The sequence below is a fragment of the Coptis chinensis genome, unplaced genomic scaffold (assembly GCF_015680905.1).
Source record: "Coptis chinensis isolate HL-2020 unplaced genomic scaffold, ASM1568090v1 utg2560_pilon_pilon, whole genome shotgun sequence".
NCBI lineage: Eukaryota > Viridiplantae > Streptophyta > Magnoliopsida > Ranunculales > Ranunculaceae > Coptis > Coptis chinensis.
In genome coordinates, this window is record NW_028238131.1 from 49,454 (window position 1) to 66,788 (window position 17,335).

Consider the following 17,335-nt stretch of genomic DNA (forward strand, 5'->3'; position numbering starts at 1 on the left):
TATCAATGTTGCAAACACTCCTAGGAGTAAACATCTTCAACTATTCAAATCAGATTGTGATTTAGATATTGTGTTCAACCTGACGAGGGAACACAACCATTTATCTTCAACTATTCAAATCAGATTGTGATTTAGATATTGTGTTCAACCTGACAAGGGAACACAACCATTTTAGTACACTTCATAATTGTATAAGTAAAGTTTTTTTTTTTTTTAAAAAAAAGTGGAAATTTTATTGATAATGAGTTTTACAAATAATAAAAAATAAGATATCTAAGATATATCAATCTTTTTGAGTCCAAAGTTTTTAAAATATCGTATATCTTTATGAATAAGAAATCCTATCCTTTTAAATACAAATTCGTTCTACTGCGATGTTATTACGTTACATATCATCATAACTTTCTCCAATCTTAAAAAAAGGGAATGTTGTATTAAGAAACCAAAAGTATCAAAACTGAACAAAATAAAACTTACGAGCTTTACGATAGTTTTTTTTGAAATATCTTATTGGTTATGGAGCGTCACATTGTTTCTGAGTTTCATTATTTTGTCACATACGTTTATAATGGTTGGCCCAAAGCCCACATTGGAAAAGCCCGTGAAGGCAAATTGGATGTGAAAAGTAGGATGACAAAGTCAATTTTGCATGGGATTATCCAGTTTTCTTTATTAAAACAATGCTGAGATTCATGTCAAAGTACACCGGAGCTGGGTGGTGCCGTTTTTTTGGGCACTCAAGTGGGTCATCAACAGTAATAAGAAAAAGAAGCAGCAGCTTATTTCTTCTTACTGGGCCCCATCCGAGGAGATATTTGAGCAGCAGCCAGCGGGAGTCGATGGAGTATGATGTTGTTATCGTTGGAGCTGGACCTGCTGGCTTGTCTGCTGCAATACGGTTGAAGCAGTTGTGTCAGCAGAACGATACCGATTTATCTGTTTGCGTCGTCGAAAAAGCAGCTGAACTCGGTAATTGTTCCAGATTTTATAAATAAATTGGTCAATTGTGCTAATATAAATTAATATAATATTATTATTATTGTCGTTGTAGGTGCACATATTATCTCTGGAAATGTTTTTGAGCCCAGGGCATTGGATGAACTTCTCCCACAATGGAGAAATGAGCAGGTTTCGATCTCACTCACGTCCATCCATATAACAAAAACAAGAATATAAATGTACAAAACTTGATAAAAACTTTGCTTTAACATTATTTGCAGGCTCCGATTGATGTTCCTGTCTCAACTGACAAGTTTTGGCTACTTTCAAGGGATCGTGCCTTTTCACTTCCTAGCCCATTTGATAACAAAGGAAATTATGTAATAAGGTAGGTTTAAGATTTTACTCATTGTTCAAACCTACCATTTCCTTTTCCTTTAAACAGGAGAATTCAGTTTGGTAGCCTATCCTTTGTTTTACTTCCAAATTTCCATTAGAATGACATTGTTCAGTAAGTTCATGTTCACGTGATTTTTCCACCTTGTTTGAAGTTTTCATTTGTAAGGGACCAGTTTTTTTCCTTTTTTTTTTAATTTTTTATTTTTATTCTAACCAACACATATACCTTGACACAGTTTGAGCCAGCTAGTACGCTGGATGGGAGTGAAAGCCGAAGAATTGGGAGTTGAAATATATCCAGGCTTTTCTGCCAGTGAGGTATGTCTTTGACATTCGAATTTATGTGTTGAACTTTGAATTGGGCAGCTCATGCACTTATGACTTCGTCAAGCAGATTCTGTATGATGCAAATCACGAGGTTGTTGGTATTGCGACCAGTGACATGGGTGTTGCTAAAGATGGCTCAAAGAAGGAAAAGTTTCAGCGCGGTGTGGAATTGAAAGGTATGCTTTTCTCACCACCCGTTTTGAATCATCTATTTCAGTCTGTTGATATGCCTCATTTTTGAAACAGCTTTTGTCGCTACATGTAGGATTTTAGGATATACCTCACGCAAGTTGCCTGAGAATTAGTCTTTAGCAAATTTTGATCCAACTTTACAATCACAACCCCCAGAAAAACCGATATTTTGGGTCTTCCTTAGGACATAAAACGTTTGGATACTATCAGTTCGGTTTCCAAAGTAAGACATATTTGAAGAGACCGAGTGTTGGCAGGTGCCGACTAGCAAAGTCGGTAAAACCGTTGGGTGATGATACCAGAGGTCTAGGGCTCGAACCCCGCCAGCATCAAAGAGTTACTGATCTCATTTAAAACAGGCTTGCCAATCAAAAAAAAGGAGACCGAGTGTTGCTATGCCATTCTTTGTCATGCCAGCTGTCTCCCCCCTTGTGTTACAATAAGAAGTTTTGTGGACAATGGTGCAGGTCGTATTACGCTTATGGCTGAAGGATGCCGTGGTTCATTATCAGAGGTATACTAGAAATGAAATTGATTCCAGTGGCATTGCTTACGTTTTCTTCTCAACTCTCCTGCTAAATTTATAATGTGCAATGATTTGTTTTGTAGAAAATAATGAAAGATTACAAACTGAGAGACAAAGTGCAGGCTCAGCATCAAACATATGCTTTAGGCATTAAAGAGGTAACTGTTACGCTTTCAGTTTAGTTTTCCGTGTAAACATCTAATACTCCACAGTATGTTAGTCACTTAAGACGTAACAACATCTGCTTACTTTGGGTGCAAACCCCACTAGCAATTGAGAAGCTTTAATTGGTCAAATAGACAAATAGTCTTTCCAATAGTTTAAATGAGAACCCTCATTTATTTCCGGGTTTATTAAAGTACGGCTAGATCTCTTTTCCCAAAATTGATTTTTTTGTTATCTTTATTAAAGCACATGAAAACAATCCGAAAGGTTGTGTCCCTTTACTTTTCTCTCCTCAGTTGAAACAAACACGATAATATCATTTATCTGTGCTGTGTTCCTAGGTCGATTCTATTTTATACTTAAGTTGTGAAATGATCTCAAATCTCAAATCTCAAAATATAATTTAGTTTTGATGATTCCGTTTATATATATATCCAAATGGTCATCACAAAAAGCCTGCTCTATTAAGTAACTTTCTTAACAATGTAAGAGTAACTATGAGTTTTCTTAATATTGCATTACATGTATCTCCAATTCACCTCGATACTTGATAGTCAATTAGTATCAATGAATCATTTCACATTGCAGGGCACACAGATAAATATACAGAATTACATCTTCTCCTAATATATATGTAATATTTGGACTATTTGGATAAACAATGTTCATTTCACATTGATACAAAACCAAAAGTAACATTGTGATAGTTGTCAAACTTTGGGGCACCCAACTCAAATCCAATTGGTGATGAGTGGAGAGGCCCAAGAACTTATATACTGTTAGGAGAAGCTTTTAGTGTGCCATGTGGGACTAAAGCAAACATCTCAACACACCCCCTCACATTTGGCGTTACTTGAGCCTAACACGTGGATAAACATACTTGGGTAACGCGGAGTTAACCGCCCCTTGGGCCAAACCCAATAGCGTGTGTAAAAATTTCTCAGGTAGTTACTGACATAAATCTTATATGGTAGTTTCAAGCTATTTCTCTCTGTTTTTTATCCTTCGCTTAAATTTCATATTCGGCTCTTTGGCTTGTCTAGGTATGGGAAATTGATGAAAGCAAGCATAAACCTGGTTCTGTGCTTCATACACTTGGTTGGCCATTGGATTACAAGACATATGGGGGATCATTTCTCTATCACATGAAAGATAGACAGGTAAGTCTTCATTGTCATTACCACTTTTTCCTTTGCCTCTGCCTGTTAACTTTTTACCTAGTGACCTACTACACAAGGAAAGCGAAAAATTATTTTTACAACACAAACGAAGCATGGTCTCGGTCGTCTCATGAAGGACTCTCATCTTGAAAGAAAAGTGCCCCAAAGGAATATCATGGGTCTCCACACAAATGTTGGCCCAAAAGCGTAACAGGCCCTTAATATAATAATGGGCATTATCACCACCTCCATAGACATGGCTTCCCCTTAAAAGATTTTTTGTTCTTTTGCAACCAAATACCCCACATCACAGCAAAAGAAATCACGCTTCATATCCGCACACAAGTCTGTGAATGACTCTCAAATGCCATGAAGCTAGTAACTAACTTTGGCTGATTTAAAATTTGATGCGCCTACAGTTACTTGCATGCTTTTGTTATACTCACAAGTTTTTCTTATACAATCTTTGAGCAAAGATCAAGTAAGCCTCTAATGAAGTGTGAAATGTTAGTGCTTCTTATGTGCAAGAAGATTTGCTATTTCATAAGGGGGTTGACGGAGTATTCTTATGTAATTCAGATAGAGTGAGGTTGCTACTTTTCCCCTTGTAATAAGGATAGTCTACTTTCTCGCTCCACATATTAACACAAGGTTAATCAGTAATTAATCTGGACATCACCCGACCTATGTCGAAACACTGACAGATAAGGTGGTGTGATCTGATATAATGTTTCTCTGCACAAGGTTCTATTTATGGACTAGATGAACAGAACCTCCATAAACCATTCAACAAAACCATTACTTTTAGAAGATTTTCTTTAATGGGGTCATAATTATTATAATGGTTTTATTTTGCTATCTATTTTTTTTTTTTCCTTAGCATACATTGAGTATAATTTTTCGGTGTACACGTCGTTTAGCTTCTGAATGCCACTGTAAAAACCATATATTAACCAAACAATGACATATACTTAATTTTCTAGTTAAGCAATGACTCATACTTAATTGTCCTTGTCACATAGTTTTAAATTATCACGTCTTGTTCTGTTCACAGGTTTCTATTGGCCTTGTGGTTGCATTGAACTATCAAAACCCTTATTTGAATCCATATGAGGAATTCCAGGTAGCTTGACAATTGACATCTTAATCATTACTAGTGCCTCTCAACAATGATAACTGAGTTATACTATTTTACCCTGTATTTTTACGTTTTGTTTCTCATAGCACATGAGTTGCGTTTTACTTTAACATTCTAAATAGACAAAAGACGTTGAACTCCATTATCATCCTGTCACTAATTAGACTTAACATGTAATGAAATCTGATCCATTAGATATGATTTGATTCATCCATTTCTCCGTCACTGGGTGTGATACACCATATTCGGTCTAGTCCCTTAGACAGGAAGCTGTTCCAGATCCGGAATATATTCTAATGATTGAGTACTTACTTGTGTTGGGGCTTTTTTGAGGAAAACCCTATGCTCATATGGGCCTTGGGGTCCGGGTAGGGAAGTGGGGACAGTATCAACACTTGGTAAGGGTGAGTTGGTTACACTGGGAATGATATCCTAATATTGTGTCAACTATCATTTTCTTAGGCACCTTGAAACCTATACTTGTCTGCTAAGATGTGATTGTTAGCACACACTTTAAGGTTTATTGGCAGGATAGAACTATGATCAATCTTTTTCTATGTAATTAATAGCTTTCTGCCTAACTTTCTAAAGTTTCAATGGGATTTTCATTTGGTTTTAGCTGAAGGCATATTATGTATTTAGGTGACATCATGATTTATCTTTGATATTGACTTGCTTCAGAGCTTCATAATAATTGATTATCTTTCTGTTAGAAACTCAAACACCATCCTGCCATTAAACCACTTTTGGAGGGTGGTACTGTTCTCCAGTATGGTGCTCGCACTTTGAATGAAGGTGGCTTACAGGTGAATCAAACATCTCTTGTGTCCATTTTCTGAAGTATATACTTGTATCAGGATTGGAAGAGGAGAGGAATCTCCTTGCTCATGCCAGCTTAACTAGTTTCCCAATCTTTATCATGTCATGTCATGTGCTTGAAATCAGTTATATGATATGTCATCCTTACTTTCCAATTTCTTTCTTGATTTTGTCTGGTACAGTCTACTAGACAGCCAATAGATTTAAGTTGTTACATCTTATTTTATCATTTGGACTGCAAACCTAGAGTGGAGATTATCAACTTTAATTTCCTTTTTTATTTGTACATTTTCTTCATCTTTATTTTATTTCTCCTTTGCATATTACACAATTACGGATATGATGCTAGTTAAATTTCAGTCTGTCCCATATCCAGTGTTCCCAGGAGGAGCAATAATTGGATGCTCAGCGGGCTTCTTAAATGTACCGAAAATAAAAGGAACACATACGGCGATGAAATCTGGTAATCTCTCCGAAGAAATTGATGCCAGGGCATATAGAGTATATATTTATTAATCGATTTGGATGAATAAAACTTGGCCATCTTACAGGAATGCTAGCTGCTGAAGCTACTTATGGTGCACTGCGTGAAAACTCTAGTATGGAAACATATTGGGACAATCTAAAGAAGTCATGGATATGGGATGAACTTTATAAAGCTCGAAACTTCCGCCCGGTTAGTAAATGATCAGAACTAGAAAAATAGTAGTCCTGGATATGTCCTATTATCATTTTTGAGTTTTCTAATTTTCAACTATGGTGTACTTATATAAATCTCATCATGTACATGAACATGGATATCTGTGATTTAGGAACATATATTGCAGATGATAATTTGTTTAGTAGTGGAACTTGGGATGGTTGATATTCCCAGTCACTACCCCAATATTGTCTTGCAAATCTATAATAAGCTGGAGTATGATTCAGTATGCGACCTCTTGGACCACATTGATAATGTTGCTCTGAAAATGGTCAATTTTTTTTAGGATAGTGAGGATATCGTCGTTACTCACAACGATACCCGATTTCACATTGAATGGATGATGCAGGCTCTTCTGATAGATGACAGCCTACGGGTTAGGTACATCATTAGCAGATGCAGTTCTCATAGTTAGGAGGTTTAAAACTTTTCACCAGTGAGCATCTTATTACTCTTTGGCACCGTCATGTCACTTTGTCGTTGTGTACATGTGCAGGCATTTGATTATGGACTGATACCAGGTCTGGCTTTGTCTGCAATAGAACAGTAAGTTTCCTCATTCTGTAGTTACTGATAGAATTTTTGTTCCTTGCTTCTCTTCAAAGGAATCACTCTTATTTGTATGCTTGGCAGTTACGTTCTTAGGGGTAGGTCTCCTTTGACCCTGAAGCATGGGAAACCCGATCACGAAGCAACAGAAGTAAGGCCTATTATCTGAAATTCGTAGGACTTGTGGGTTAGCACATGCTATACATTACTGGCTTTCTTTTCAAGATGGATCACTTACTAAACGACTGTATTTTGGGTGGAACCTGACGTCATATTCTCTAGATGTTTCTCCTGAATCTATCATATTGTTATCAAGCATTAGATTGTTGAAGGTGGTCAAGATTTTTGAATAGCATGATTTTGCTGTGGTGGCTCACTTATTGAATGATTTAGAAACATACTAGTAAATGAAAGTAGTATAGGTGAACTTTAACTTGAAGGTACTCGCATATCTTGTCATCCATCGATCCCACCAGAGAAAAAGGTCTCATATAGTGATTATATTTGCTGAATACTACTTCCAACTCTTATTATATTTAGTAACTGTAATTTTTACACAAATACTCTAATGTTGGTCTTTTGAGCTGGTGATTAAACTTGTTAGCTTTCCTATTTAATAAGCAGTTCAGTTTCCAAAACACTAGTTTAGGTTTGGGCTACTGGGACACTTGTCGTGGAAATATCATTACCTTTCACCTGGGCTTACTGTAGCTTTTCATCTCAGTAGAAAAGACTGTTAACCTATGATTTTAGATGGTTTCATGGTCTTTGTGATCATCTGATGCATGCTCTCGCATTTGCAGCCTGCGAGCTTGCACTCTCCAATCCAATACTTAAAGCCCGATGGGATGATATCGTATGATGTGCCAACTTCTTTGTACAGGTTTGTTTGACCAGGAAATTCTTCTTTCATCTGTATATCTATGTTTGTAAATATGAAAGTTAAGGGCCTTTTAGTTTTAAAAGCAAGACATAAAACACTTTACATACATAGTGATGCTGTGAAATGTGGTGGTTGGGTATTAAACTTGATCAGCACCCTTCTATGCAAGCATTGAATCAGTTGTGTGTGCTACCATTCAACAGATCTTTTCTTATGGAAATAAGAAAAGTATGGCTGTGTCTTGACTTGGTAGAACTTGAGACTTTTCTTTAGATGATATATAAACGGGTGGTTGAGGGTCTGTAAATTTTCAGACATGCCTTTCTCTATTATCGTACTCGTAATAACAATGATGTTTCTCTTTCTGTAGAAGCAACACCAACCATGCACATGACCAACCTGCTCATCTACGCCTGAGGGATCCTGCAATACCTGAACTTATAAATCTACCACATTATGCTGGACCTGAATCAAGATACTGTCCTGCACGTGTATATGAGTAATAATATGCTTTCCATGGTTTGGATTCTAAATTTTAAATGTTCATATTCAGTACATTATCTGAAGTCTATTTCTTACTGTCCCAAAACTAAGGTATATCAAAGACTATGAAGGCCAGCCAAAGCTGCAGATCAATGCTCAAAACTGCCTCCACTGCAAGGTATTTTGCCGATTCCACTAAGTCATAGCCTTAACGAGGGATAACATGGTCTAACTATCATTTTATATCCAAATTCTAGCCTATCCAATCCTGGCGACCTCTGCAACATTACCCTCGCACATCTGTCTGGACTGATCTATCCTAAGCTATGTCACAACTTGTTTCAGAATTAAAACAAAGCATCACTGGGTTACTCCTAATGTGCTGGAACTTTCATGTGCCTAACTTTGACCCGTTAAACCCACATACTGATGCCACATCAACCATCCCGTCTCTCCGGCCCACTGAATTTCTTGTACTTATATTCATGTATATTTTACTATCTGTTCAAACGTCTTAAATCAATTGCATGCATTTTTTATCTTCAGGCGTGCGACATCAAAGATCCAAAGCAGAACATCGAGTGGACAGTACCAGAAGGAGGTGGTGGGCCTGGATATTTGGTCATGTAGATTCCTTATTTCTTTTGTAAAACATCCTCTTGTGTTTCACAAAAACATCTCATTGAGTTTTAGTTTGACAGCATTATTATCTTGGCTGATTAAAAATTGGGAGAAAGAAAAAGAGAATGTAATAAATGATATGTATGGCAATGATATTTCATCGGTCTTAATGCGACCATTTGTTGTTTTACTGCCCAAAGTTCATTACACGGTATTTATTTATTTTATTATTATGTTTTTTTTTTTCTGTTAATGCACTCGGCTCGGCCTTGCTCAACTTATTGTTATTGTTGTGAGGTCGTGAGGATAGTGCTGAAGAAGGCTCCGCGATTACATTGGATTTAAGTGATCATTTCTTAAGCTTGCTATTTTTCAAATTTGAACGGCAATTCTTCCTTCATCTTATTTGGCAACTAATCATCTTTCAATAACTTTTCTGTACATAATGGTTACAAGAAAACTGGGTCAGCTAAATCCGACGGTTTCAATTGAATGGTCGAGATCCTTAATGCATTATTTTCACCTACAAACGCAATTGTGCGATGTATTAGACTATTAGTACTCTCATTATTCGAACTCAACACTTGGGCCGGATTTGTCCAGTCCTTGAGTAGAAGTGTAGAACGCACAACCAGCCATAATTTATCAATGAATTCAATCAGCTAGAACAAAATGCATGCAGCTGAGTATCAAATGACATTTTCATTCACAAATGATTAAAAATACAAACAAGGATACATTCCATAAATGGGATACTAGTGTAATTGTATACATTCACACAACTTGATTCTCAGAAGTTCACTCAGCTTCCATCAACTTTTTATTACTGTCAATTTATTTCTTTGCATCCAATATTCAATCAGAAGCAAACAAAGTGAAGGCAGCAGAAGCCATCTATCCAGTCCACGCTCTGCATTATTCCACAACCATGCATCAAGCCCAATGAAATAAGCATACAAAAACCCAAAACCTCCATTTGATTTGCAACTGCAGGAACGTATCATTTTTACAAACTGGAGCAACATCTCTTCACTTATGTTTAGTGGATCATCCTTCTTGGATGCACCAAGCAAGGTTACATCACATTCCTCTAGCAGCACCATCACCCCAAACACCTTCCCAAACCAGTCGGAGCAGCCTTTGGTCCCTCAATGTAGTTCTGACCACCAGGAGTATTGTGATGACCAGGCAATCCCTCTGGACCTCCAGGATGGACTTTCCTGGACTTTGTTCTGACCCCAAGCAATCTCAATGCAAATCTAGCAAGCTCGCCATATAAAACTCCAGAGCGATCAAACAGCTGGAACAAATAGCATCAAAGATTATAACAGCCTGAGACAGACTAAAATCCGCTAGTGCTGAAGGTATGAACACATTACCCTAAACAACTCTATTTCCCATGATAATCAAGGATACTAGTCAATTTAACAAATATATATAAACATTAAACAAGTATCTAGTATGCGCACCTGAAGAAGTGCAGACATGAACATATGAAATGCCTGAGTATTCTGGTCTATAAGGATTGCAATTCGACCAAAAAACGTTACAACACCTTGCATCTGCCATTAAATTATAGACAGATAAAATCAACAAAAAAACAAACAGAATTCAATTAACCACCATTGACGCTACTGGTTGCTATAAGGTACTTTTTATGATCATGCTTCAAATCAAAGAGATCTAGTTGACCAAAAGGATCTTACATACCCTTATTCCAACTAAACAATAACAAGACCTCTGCCCTATACCCAGTGCTCTGGCCAGTTTAGTTAAGATCCATCTCTTTACAACTCAAATACATCCCATTTCAATAACACACGGTATTGAAAGGAGATAGAGATGAACTTGAGAAAATACTGGAAATTTGGGAAATAATGTCCTATATTTCTTCCTGTTTTCTTTTTCTCTTTGGGGTGAGGCTGTTGTAGGCACGGGGGATGCACAACAGAAATTCAAATAACCTATTCATCGTGCTTTTGAATTATAAGCTACAGCACTCTCAGGAAAGTCCCACATGATGGCTTCCGACAGACAGTTTTCTTCCCCATGTAAGACCCACATACTTTTTGATAGGTGCATAATTACATACTCAACTATAAACTATGGCCTCCATCAAGAATGTCCTAAATAATAAGCATAATCAGTCCGAAAACTATATGGACCACATACTGAATGGAAGTAGCAGCATACCCACAAGCCTGTTGTCCACCCAGTCAATGGCTAAGACTTTGTCAGAAATATGATCATAGCGTGCCATTAATATTCATCAATTTACTGGTAGCTACTGCTGAACTATTTGATTGCATAAAAGAGCTTACCAACCATAAATACTATATGGACAATCTTCAATATGCTGTTATTTTATTTAATTAATTACTAGAGCTGCCATGAAAAAAGATAATAGCAAGTGGGAAAGAAGTATAAGCCTTACCATTTGCAGGAAAGATAGCCAGAAACCTGGGGGTGATGAAGGACCACCAAATGGATTATTTGGATCCTGTTCACCATATGGAGGACCCCCCATTCCCGTTCCCATTCCCATTCCCATTCCCATTCCCATCCCATAACCACCACCCATTTGGCTTCCCAAACCACCACCATACATCCCAGAACCTCCATACATTCCACCACCATACCCTCCTCTATACATGGAATTCCCATACATCCCACCACCATAGGAGGATCCACCATATGTTCCAGAGCCATAGCCCGAGTTATAGGTGCTTCCATAGCTGTTTAGTCCTGAACCATACCCTGCATTAACTAAACATAGAAAATTATTAGTCCTGGAGAAGAGTGTCAAGTAAAGAGAGTTAAAGTTAACACATACCTCCTCCATAGCTGTTTCCATAGTTCTGCTCCCAAGGCCTTGAAGGTACAGGCCTTGTGAGAGCAGCTCCAGTAACAGAGGGATTCCTCTGTGCAACAACTTCCCCAGGTTTAGCAGTCCCTGAAGCCTCAACTACATCACTGGTGCTACCAGGAGTGGGAGGTTTAAAAGGCCCGGGACCAGATGACGCACGTGCTCCTTCCCAAGGTTTTGGCGGCGGACCATTACCTGCATTTAGGCCTTGCAACCATTCAAATAAAATAATAATAGGCCGAAAATTATCATTTTCTTTTGTAAGGAAAAGCAAACAAAGCAGATATGTCAATTAATAGCCAGATCAATTAATTGAATCGGGAAAACGAGAAGCTCATAAACCAATCTAGAGAGTAATAATAATAATAATATAAAAAAAAGAAGAAGAAGAAGAAGAAGATATAAAGATTGAAAATTTACCTGAGGAATTAGACATCGAAGGAAGAAAGCCGGCGATTGTCCGTCGAGAAAAGATAAAGAACGCGGAGGATTAGTTACTTTTTTGTGTTTCTTGAAATTTACCATTATTTATATCTACAATTCTACTCTACGAGCCCGGCCCGATCTTTAATTGGGCCTGGCCTCGGGCTTTTCTGTAGCCCACGCTGAAAGAATTTAACGATGTTGTTTCTGGAGGAACTTAATTAAATGATCATCTATAACACCTCGATGCGAGCAATCTAAACCAAGGCCCAAAATATCGATATTGATGTATATATCGGTGTACTCAAAAACTGATATATATCGGATATATCGGATATTTCGGATATATCTATTTTTTTTGGTAACCAGTCCAAACTATTTAAAATATCAAAAATATCAGATATATTGGAAATATAATATCAGAAATATCAGATATATATCGAAAATATATTGGAAATATTGGATTTATATTTTAAAATGGTCAAAAAGTCAACCGATATATATCGATTTTATCGAAATATCGATTATATTGGGCTTTATAAAGTTTCAAATCGGAAATTCCAATATATATTTGGCAAAAAAAAAAAAAGTTCTATATTCGGTAGATATTTTTGATGTTGCTCCTAAAATTGATATTAGTGTTTTTGGTTTACCAATTTTATCGTTCAAAATTTTTGTGTTTTTGGTTGCTCAAATATATCTTAATTAAATGATCATCTATAACACCATGATCTAAACTGATTTCAATATCTAAACGGAACTGCAACAAGTCAATAAGTAATGTTTCAATAATATTCAGGATTAAAAAAAAAAAAGGTCAAAGTCCTCTGATTCAACTGTTAGCCCCATACACTATAACTCCTTGAGCACTCACAAATCAGTGAATCAGCCACTGTGTATGTACAAAATTCTTCTTGAAATTTACAAGTAATAGAAAAATATCTCTGAATTTACATTGTTGTCACTTTCAGTATTTTGTTTCAATCCTACATCATGGGGAACTACTCTTTTGGACCCATTATCTCAGACTTGTCAAGTAGTGAAGCAACGCTCACTGGCACGTTTCTCAGCAAGAACATCTTCAAACTCTTTATCCCAGTGGAAGAAAACTCTGTTACTCTGTCAACTTTGTCTTCATATTGCATGTATATAAAAAATGCAGTGAACGCAAAGACAAGTGCTGCATTCATAAGAATGTGCTTTCATCAGCTGATACACAAGTGAAAAGTATTGGATTACGTGTATTTAGCTGAATCCCTTACCTACACCAGTTACTGCAGAGAAGGAAAGCGAGAATAGCAATTTCAACATATACAAAGTGCACATCACCTGTATCATTTGATAAGACCATCACAAATCTGTAAGTAACATCGACCACCAGCTGGACAGGGGTGTCTTTCAGAGAGAGAGTAACTAAAGCTTGCAAATTTGCCATGTATGATTAGAAGTTTTAATTGTGATCTTGAATGTGAAAATAACAACCATTAAATGATGGTACTTACCTTCAAGAAGATATTCCAATCACCTCCTTGACCAATCAAGCTCAGAGTTCTCATGCAATGGTTCCATGCAGACGCAAGGTACATAATAGCACCAGTCACTTTTTCAGTAACTTCAACATGAGATGGAGAGATTTTCTTAACTGTGAAGCCAAACCTGTCGCATAAACCTCTTAGTTAGCAAGTGGCTGCTACATATAAAAGGCCTTCAAAACTTGAGAGGAATGATACAGACACGATTGATTGGGTTGGTACCTACAATGAAGCTGGCAGGATGCCATGGCTAAAAAGGACAACTGAGATCAGCAACAGAAGCTTAGCTGCAGAAGAGACAAAAGTTCTTCCAGAAAGGAAAAACCAGTAAAACAACAAAACCAGACCCAAGAAGTACGTAAATGTTTTCTTCTCATCTCTCCATAGTAGTATGTCCGCAACTGCAATAAGACAATTCACATCAGTAAAATCATTTATTTTGCAGAGAACAAGTCAGACAGATGGTATAAAACTTCTTTGCTTCGTGCATAATGCCCAGTTAGCAAACCTGTTTAATCAATAATCGAAGTTTGGCAACCGTATCATGAGATAGGCTAACAGTCCCCCTCAAAACTAAACCACTTTTTGCATCTAATTTTTTGGGAATGCAATTTCAGTAGTGAATTAGTCATGAGATGTAACAGAATCTATTGTAAAAGGAATAACAACTTATGCAAGCAGAAAAGTCACCTCTTCCGTGGCCAAGGAATATGTCTGCTTTTGATAGTTCATTACAGTCTTCATATCTAAACTCAACTGAATCTTCTGCTGCGTGAGAGAATGATTCAATCGTAAACGTGACACCTTCCTGTTGACTCAGCAATAAGTGCAAACAAGCATTAAATGTCAACTTCAATATTAACTCTTAACATGCACCTTCTAACTAAGCATATTTTAGGACGAGCGTCCCCAATGAGAATGGAGAAAGTGAATGCATATGTTTTTGTCAAGGCTTGGAAAATACAACGCAAGGCCAGGAATAAAAATTATCAGTTGGCCCCGTTCATGTGACGGGATATTCTAAAAGGATTTACGCTAGATAGATTACTAAAAGAAAGTAAATCCTAAAATGAAACTCACCTGAAGGGAGACAATGGGTGAGTATCCAATATGGTTTCGAGCTTCAGAACAGTTGAAGGTCATACTGCATGAGAGTTGGTGAACAATAGTAGGAGTAAGAACTGAATGGGCATCTCTTCGCTCCAGTTTCTCATGCAACCAGTTGGAAAGCACAGCCACAAACAAGAACAGCTTAGCAGGAACCTTGAATCTGGGTCTGCAATTAGAATAACTTTTATCTTTATATTCAACCTCCAAAACCCTTAATCCAACTTCACATTCTCTTTAAATTAAAATTCACTGGTTAGCCTATACCACATAAGAACATCATTACCTTTCAGCACAAGAATGAGGGTCTGTAGTTTACCTTGGATATCCCAAACCTTTGAATATGAGAGATACAAAATCCCAAAACTTCATTGGGTCAAGATTGGTGATAAAGAAAGCCTGCATATGTTCATATGTTAAGAAATGTGAATCTATAAGGACAGTTGTTTATAGAAGTCTCTGCGCAAGATTCTCTATAAGGTAGTACCTTTCCCGCCACAAAAGCAGTCCTAGAGCGTAAAGCTTCCTCTGCGCACACATGAGCATGTGCAACATTATCAACGTACGTGAAGTCACAAACATTTTCACCAGTCCCTGCAATAAACTGGAATGGAAATTACGGTCACTAGTACTGATTTTGTTGAATAAATCCTACAAGTGCTAAGAAAACCTAGGTCACATGGGTTAGAATTCATAGAAGTGCTATAATACACATAGTTCCATTTCATAAACTTCAGTTAACTGTATCTGTTCAAAGACAAAGTATAGACCTTGGCCAGACCAGATTTTGCTGCCCTTAGGAGAAATGGTACAAGTTTCACATCGCCTGGTCCAAAGACATTGCTTGGACGCAACACAGTAGTTAATAGCCCATCAGAACGATTTGCAAACAAGACCAATGCTTCTGCCTGAGCCTTTAAATCACTAAGTGTGTCCCCAAACTGTACCATAGATAGAATTACAAAAAACAAGTTTAGTATGCATCAAGCAAATTCAGCAAAAAAGAAAGCATAGCCTTTCTAGAATAAACAACATACTCTCTCAGGATATGGCAAAGACTCATTCCCGTTAAGTACATCATGTATGCCATCAAAAACTACATCTCCGGAACTGGTGTATATCAACCTTTTCACCTTGCACTCGTGACAAGCATGAATAACATTTTTGGTACCTGGTTGTACAATTGCAATAATCAAAACCATAAAAAGTTATGTTTTTTACACATTTTTGTTTTGATAAATGGAAAACTAAGAGTGAATTACCTTGAACAGTGGTGATATACTGATCGTAGAAACCTTTTGAAGAAAAACCAGTGGCACCCGTATGATAAACGACAGTTGACCCTTGAACAGCTGCAAAATTCCAAGTTTAGAAATTTTTAGGTCAATCTAAGAGAGAACAAGTATAAGACTAAAAAATTCTTGTTCACCTTTGATGATTTGAGATTTGTCGAGAAGGTCTAGTTGAAAATACGAAGCTATTCCAGATGAAATTGATTCGGACAAAATGGAGGTGTTCTCGACGAGATCGAGATTTAAACAAGGATCAGAGTCAGCTATACGAACGATCCATTTCTTCGATTTCAGTAGCATTGAAACCAAAGGCTTTCCAATAAAGCTTCTTCCACCTAAAACCACGCAGATCGTTTTATTATTATTATTATTATTATTAGGGTTCATCATCGCCATTGGAGCAGTTGTGACTTGTGAGTGAAGAGATAGAGAAAAAAAAAAAAAAAAAAAAAAAGAGTGGAGCAGTTATTTATAGTTGCGTACTGATATAGACTATAGAGTATATTTGGCGCCAGTATCACGCCATCTCAACCGTCCATCACTTCGGCTGTGCTGGTCTACCATAAATTATGGGGATTTATGGCATTTTTTTGCCAAAAAATAAAACAATAATGGTTATTTTTTATGTCTTTTTACAATCTATATGCCCGATAGTTCTACAGCATCTGGTTGTCACGAAATCTCATCTTCCACAGCAGACAGTTGTCGATCGTTCGAATCTTTGTTGCGGAGTCTATAAATTATGTGTCCCCTGGTTGAATCATAACTACTTACTTCAATTTTAACTTATTTTGTGTTTTTGTTTTTTTTCCTACCTCAAATTTAACCTAGAAAACAGATCCTCAACACACACAATAAACCTATATCCCATACATCATTTTTTTTTTTTTTTTTCAAAATTTCTTTTAACACAAACAACATATTGATACATTATTTTCTTCCAAAAACAACATACAAAACAACCAAAACAAAAAAAAAAATGTACAATCGAAATATAATTTTGCTATCTCTCGGCAAATATATTTTATATAATATAAGAAAATTTTGTAATCAAATTAATGAAAAAGAGTTTTGATAATTAGCACAAGCAAAAACTCCATTTTAGATAACACAACCATTTCGCGGCAACTAACTTTTTTTACGGTGGCTATTAAAAAAAATTTTAAAGAAAAAATGACTCACGACAACCACCTTCTATGGGATATGGGTCTTGC

General features: G+C 36.8%; 3 protein-coding genes across 4 annotated transcripts; 1 reads left to right on the forward strand and 2 right to left on the reverse strand.

Moving 5' to 3' along the window:
* Positions 1–647: 647 nt before the first annotated feature.
* On the forward strand, positions 648–9,089 carry ETFQO (electron-transfer flavoprotein:ubiquinone oxidoreductase). 2 transcript variants are annotated; one of them, XM_086587427.1, is made up of 18 exons: positions 657–969; positions 1,052–1,128; positions 1,221–1,327; positions 1,575–1,656; positions 1,733–1,841; positions 2,325–2,371; positions 2,467–2,541; positions 3,592–3,708; positions 4,763–4,831; positions 5,560–5,652; positions 6,026–6,128; positions 6,217–6,341; positions 6,862–6,911; positions 6,999–7,065; positions 7,718–7,797; positions 8,168–8,296; positions 8,392–8,458; positions 8,827–9,089. In XM_086587427.1, exons 1-18 carry the CDS (start codon positions 681–683, stop codon positions 8,908–8,910), a joined length of 1,770 nt encoding a protein of 589 aa, XP_086443553.1. In that variant the 5' UTR covers positions 657–680; the 3' UTR covers positions 8,911–9,089. The 2 variants fall into 2 exon arrangements, with proteins under 2 accessions (XP_086443554.1, XP_086443553.1); XM_086587428.1 differs by lacking the exons at positions 6,862–6,911; positions 6,999–7,065; positions 7,718–7,797; ... (1 more) ...; positions 8,392–8,458; positions 8,827–9,089 and adding an exon at positions 6,652–6,855 and having other exon boundaries at positions 648–969.
* Positions 9,090–9,831: 742 nt separating this feature from the next.
* PEX13 (peroxin 13) lies at positions 9,832–12,330 on the reverse strand. Its single transcript, XM_086587429.1, is given in 6 exon segments — positions 9,832–10,024; positions 10,026–10,201; positions 10,371–10,463; positions 11,336–11,658; positions 11,735–11,962; positions 12,188–12,330. Coding segments are annotated over 6 exon segments (879 nt in total). The 5' UTR covers positions 12,204–12,330; the 3' UTR covers positions 9,832–9,981.
* A 634-nt stretch (positions 12,331–12,964) lies between these two features.
* Positions 12,965–16,560, reverse strand: LOC147473407 (3-beta hydroxysteroid dehydrogenase/isomerase family protein). Its single transcript, XM_086587472.1, has 12 exons — positions 16,259–16,560; positions 16,092–16,181; positions 15,867–16,000; positions 15,600–15,770; positions 15,317–15,433; positions 15,149–15,228; positions 14,803–14,998; positions 14,413–14,530; positions 13,949–14,123; positions 13,693–13,846; positions 13,453–13,519; positions 12,965–13,370 (listed from the first exon to the last, which is right to left on the reverse strand). Exons 1-12 carry the CDS (start codon positions 16,515–16,517, stop codon positions 13,192–13,194), a joined length of 1,740 nt encoding a protein of 579 aa, XP_086443598.1. The 5' UTR covers positions 16,518–16,560; the 3' UTR covers positions 12,965–13,191.
* Positions 16,561–17,335: the final 775 nt, after the last annotated feature.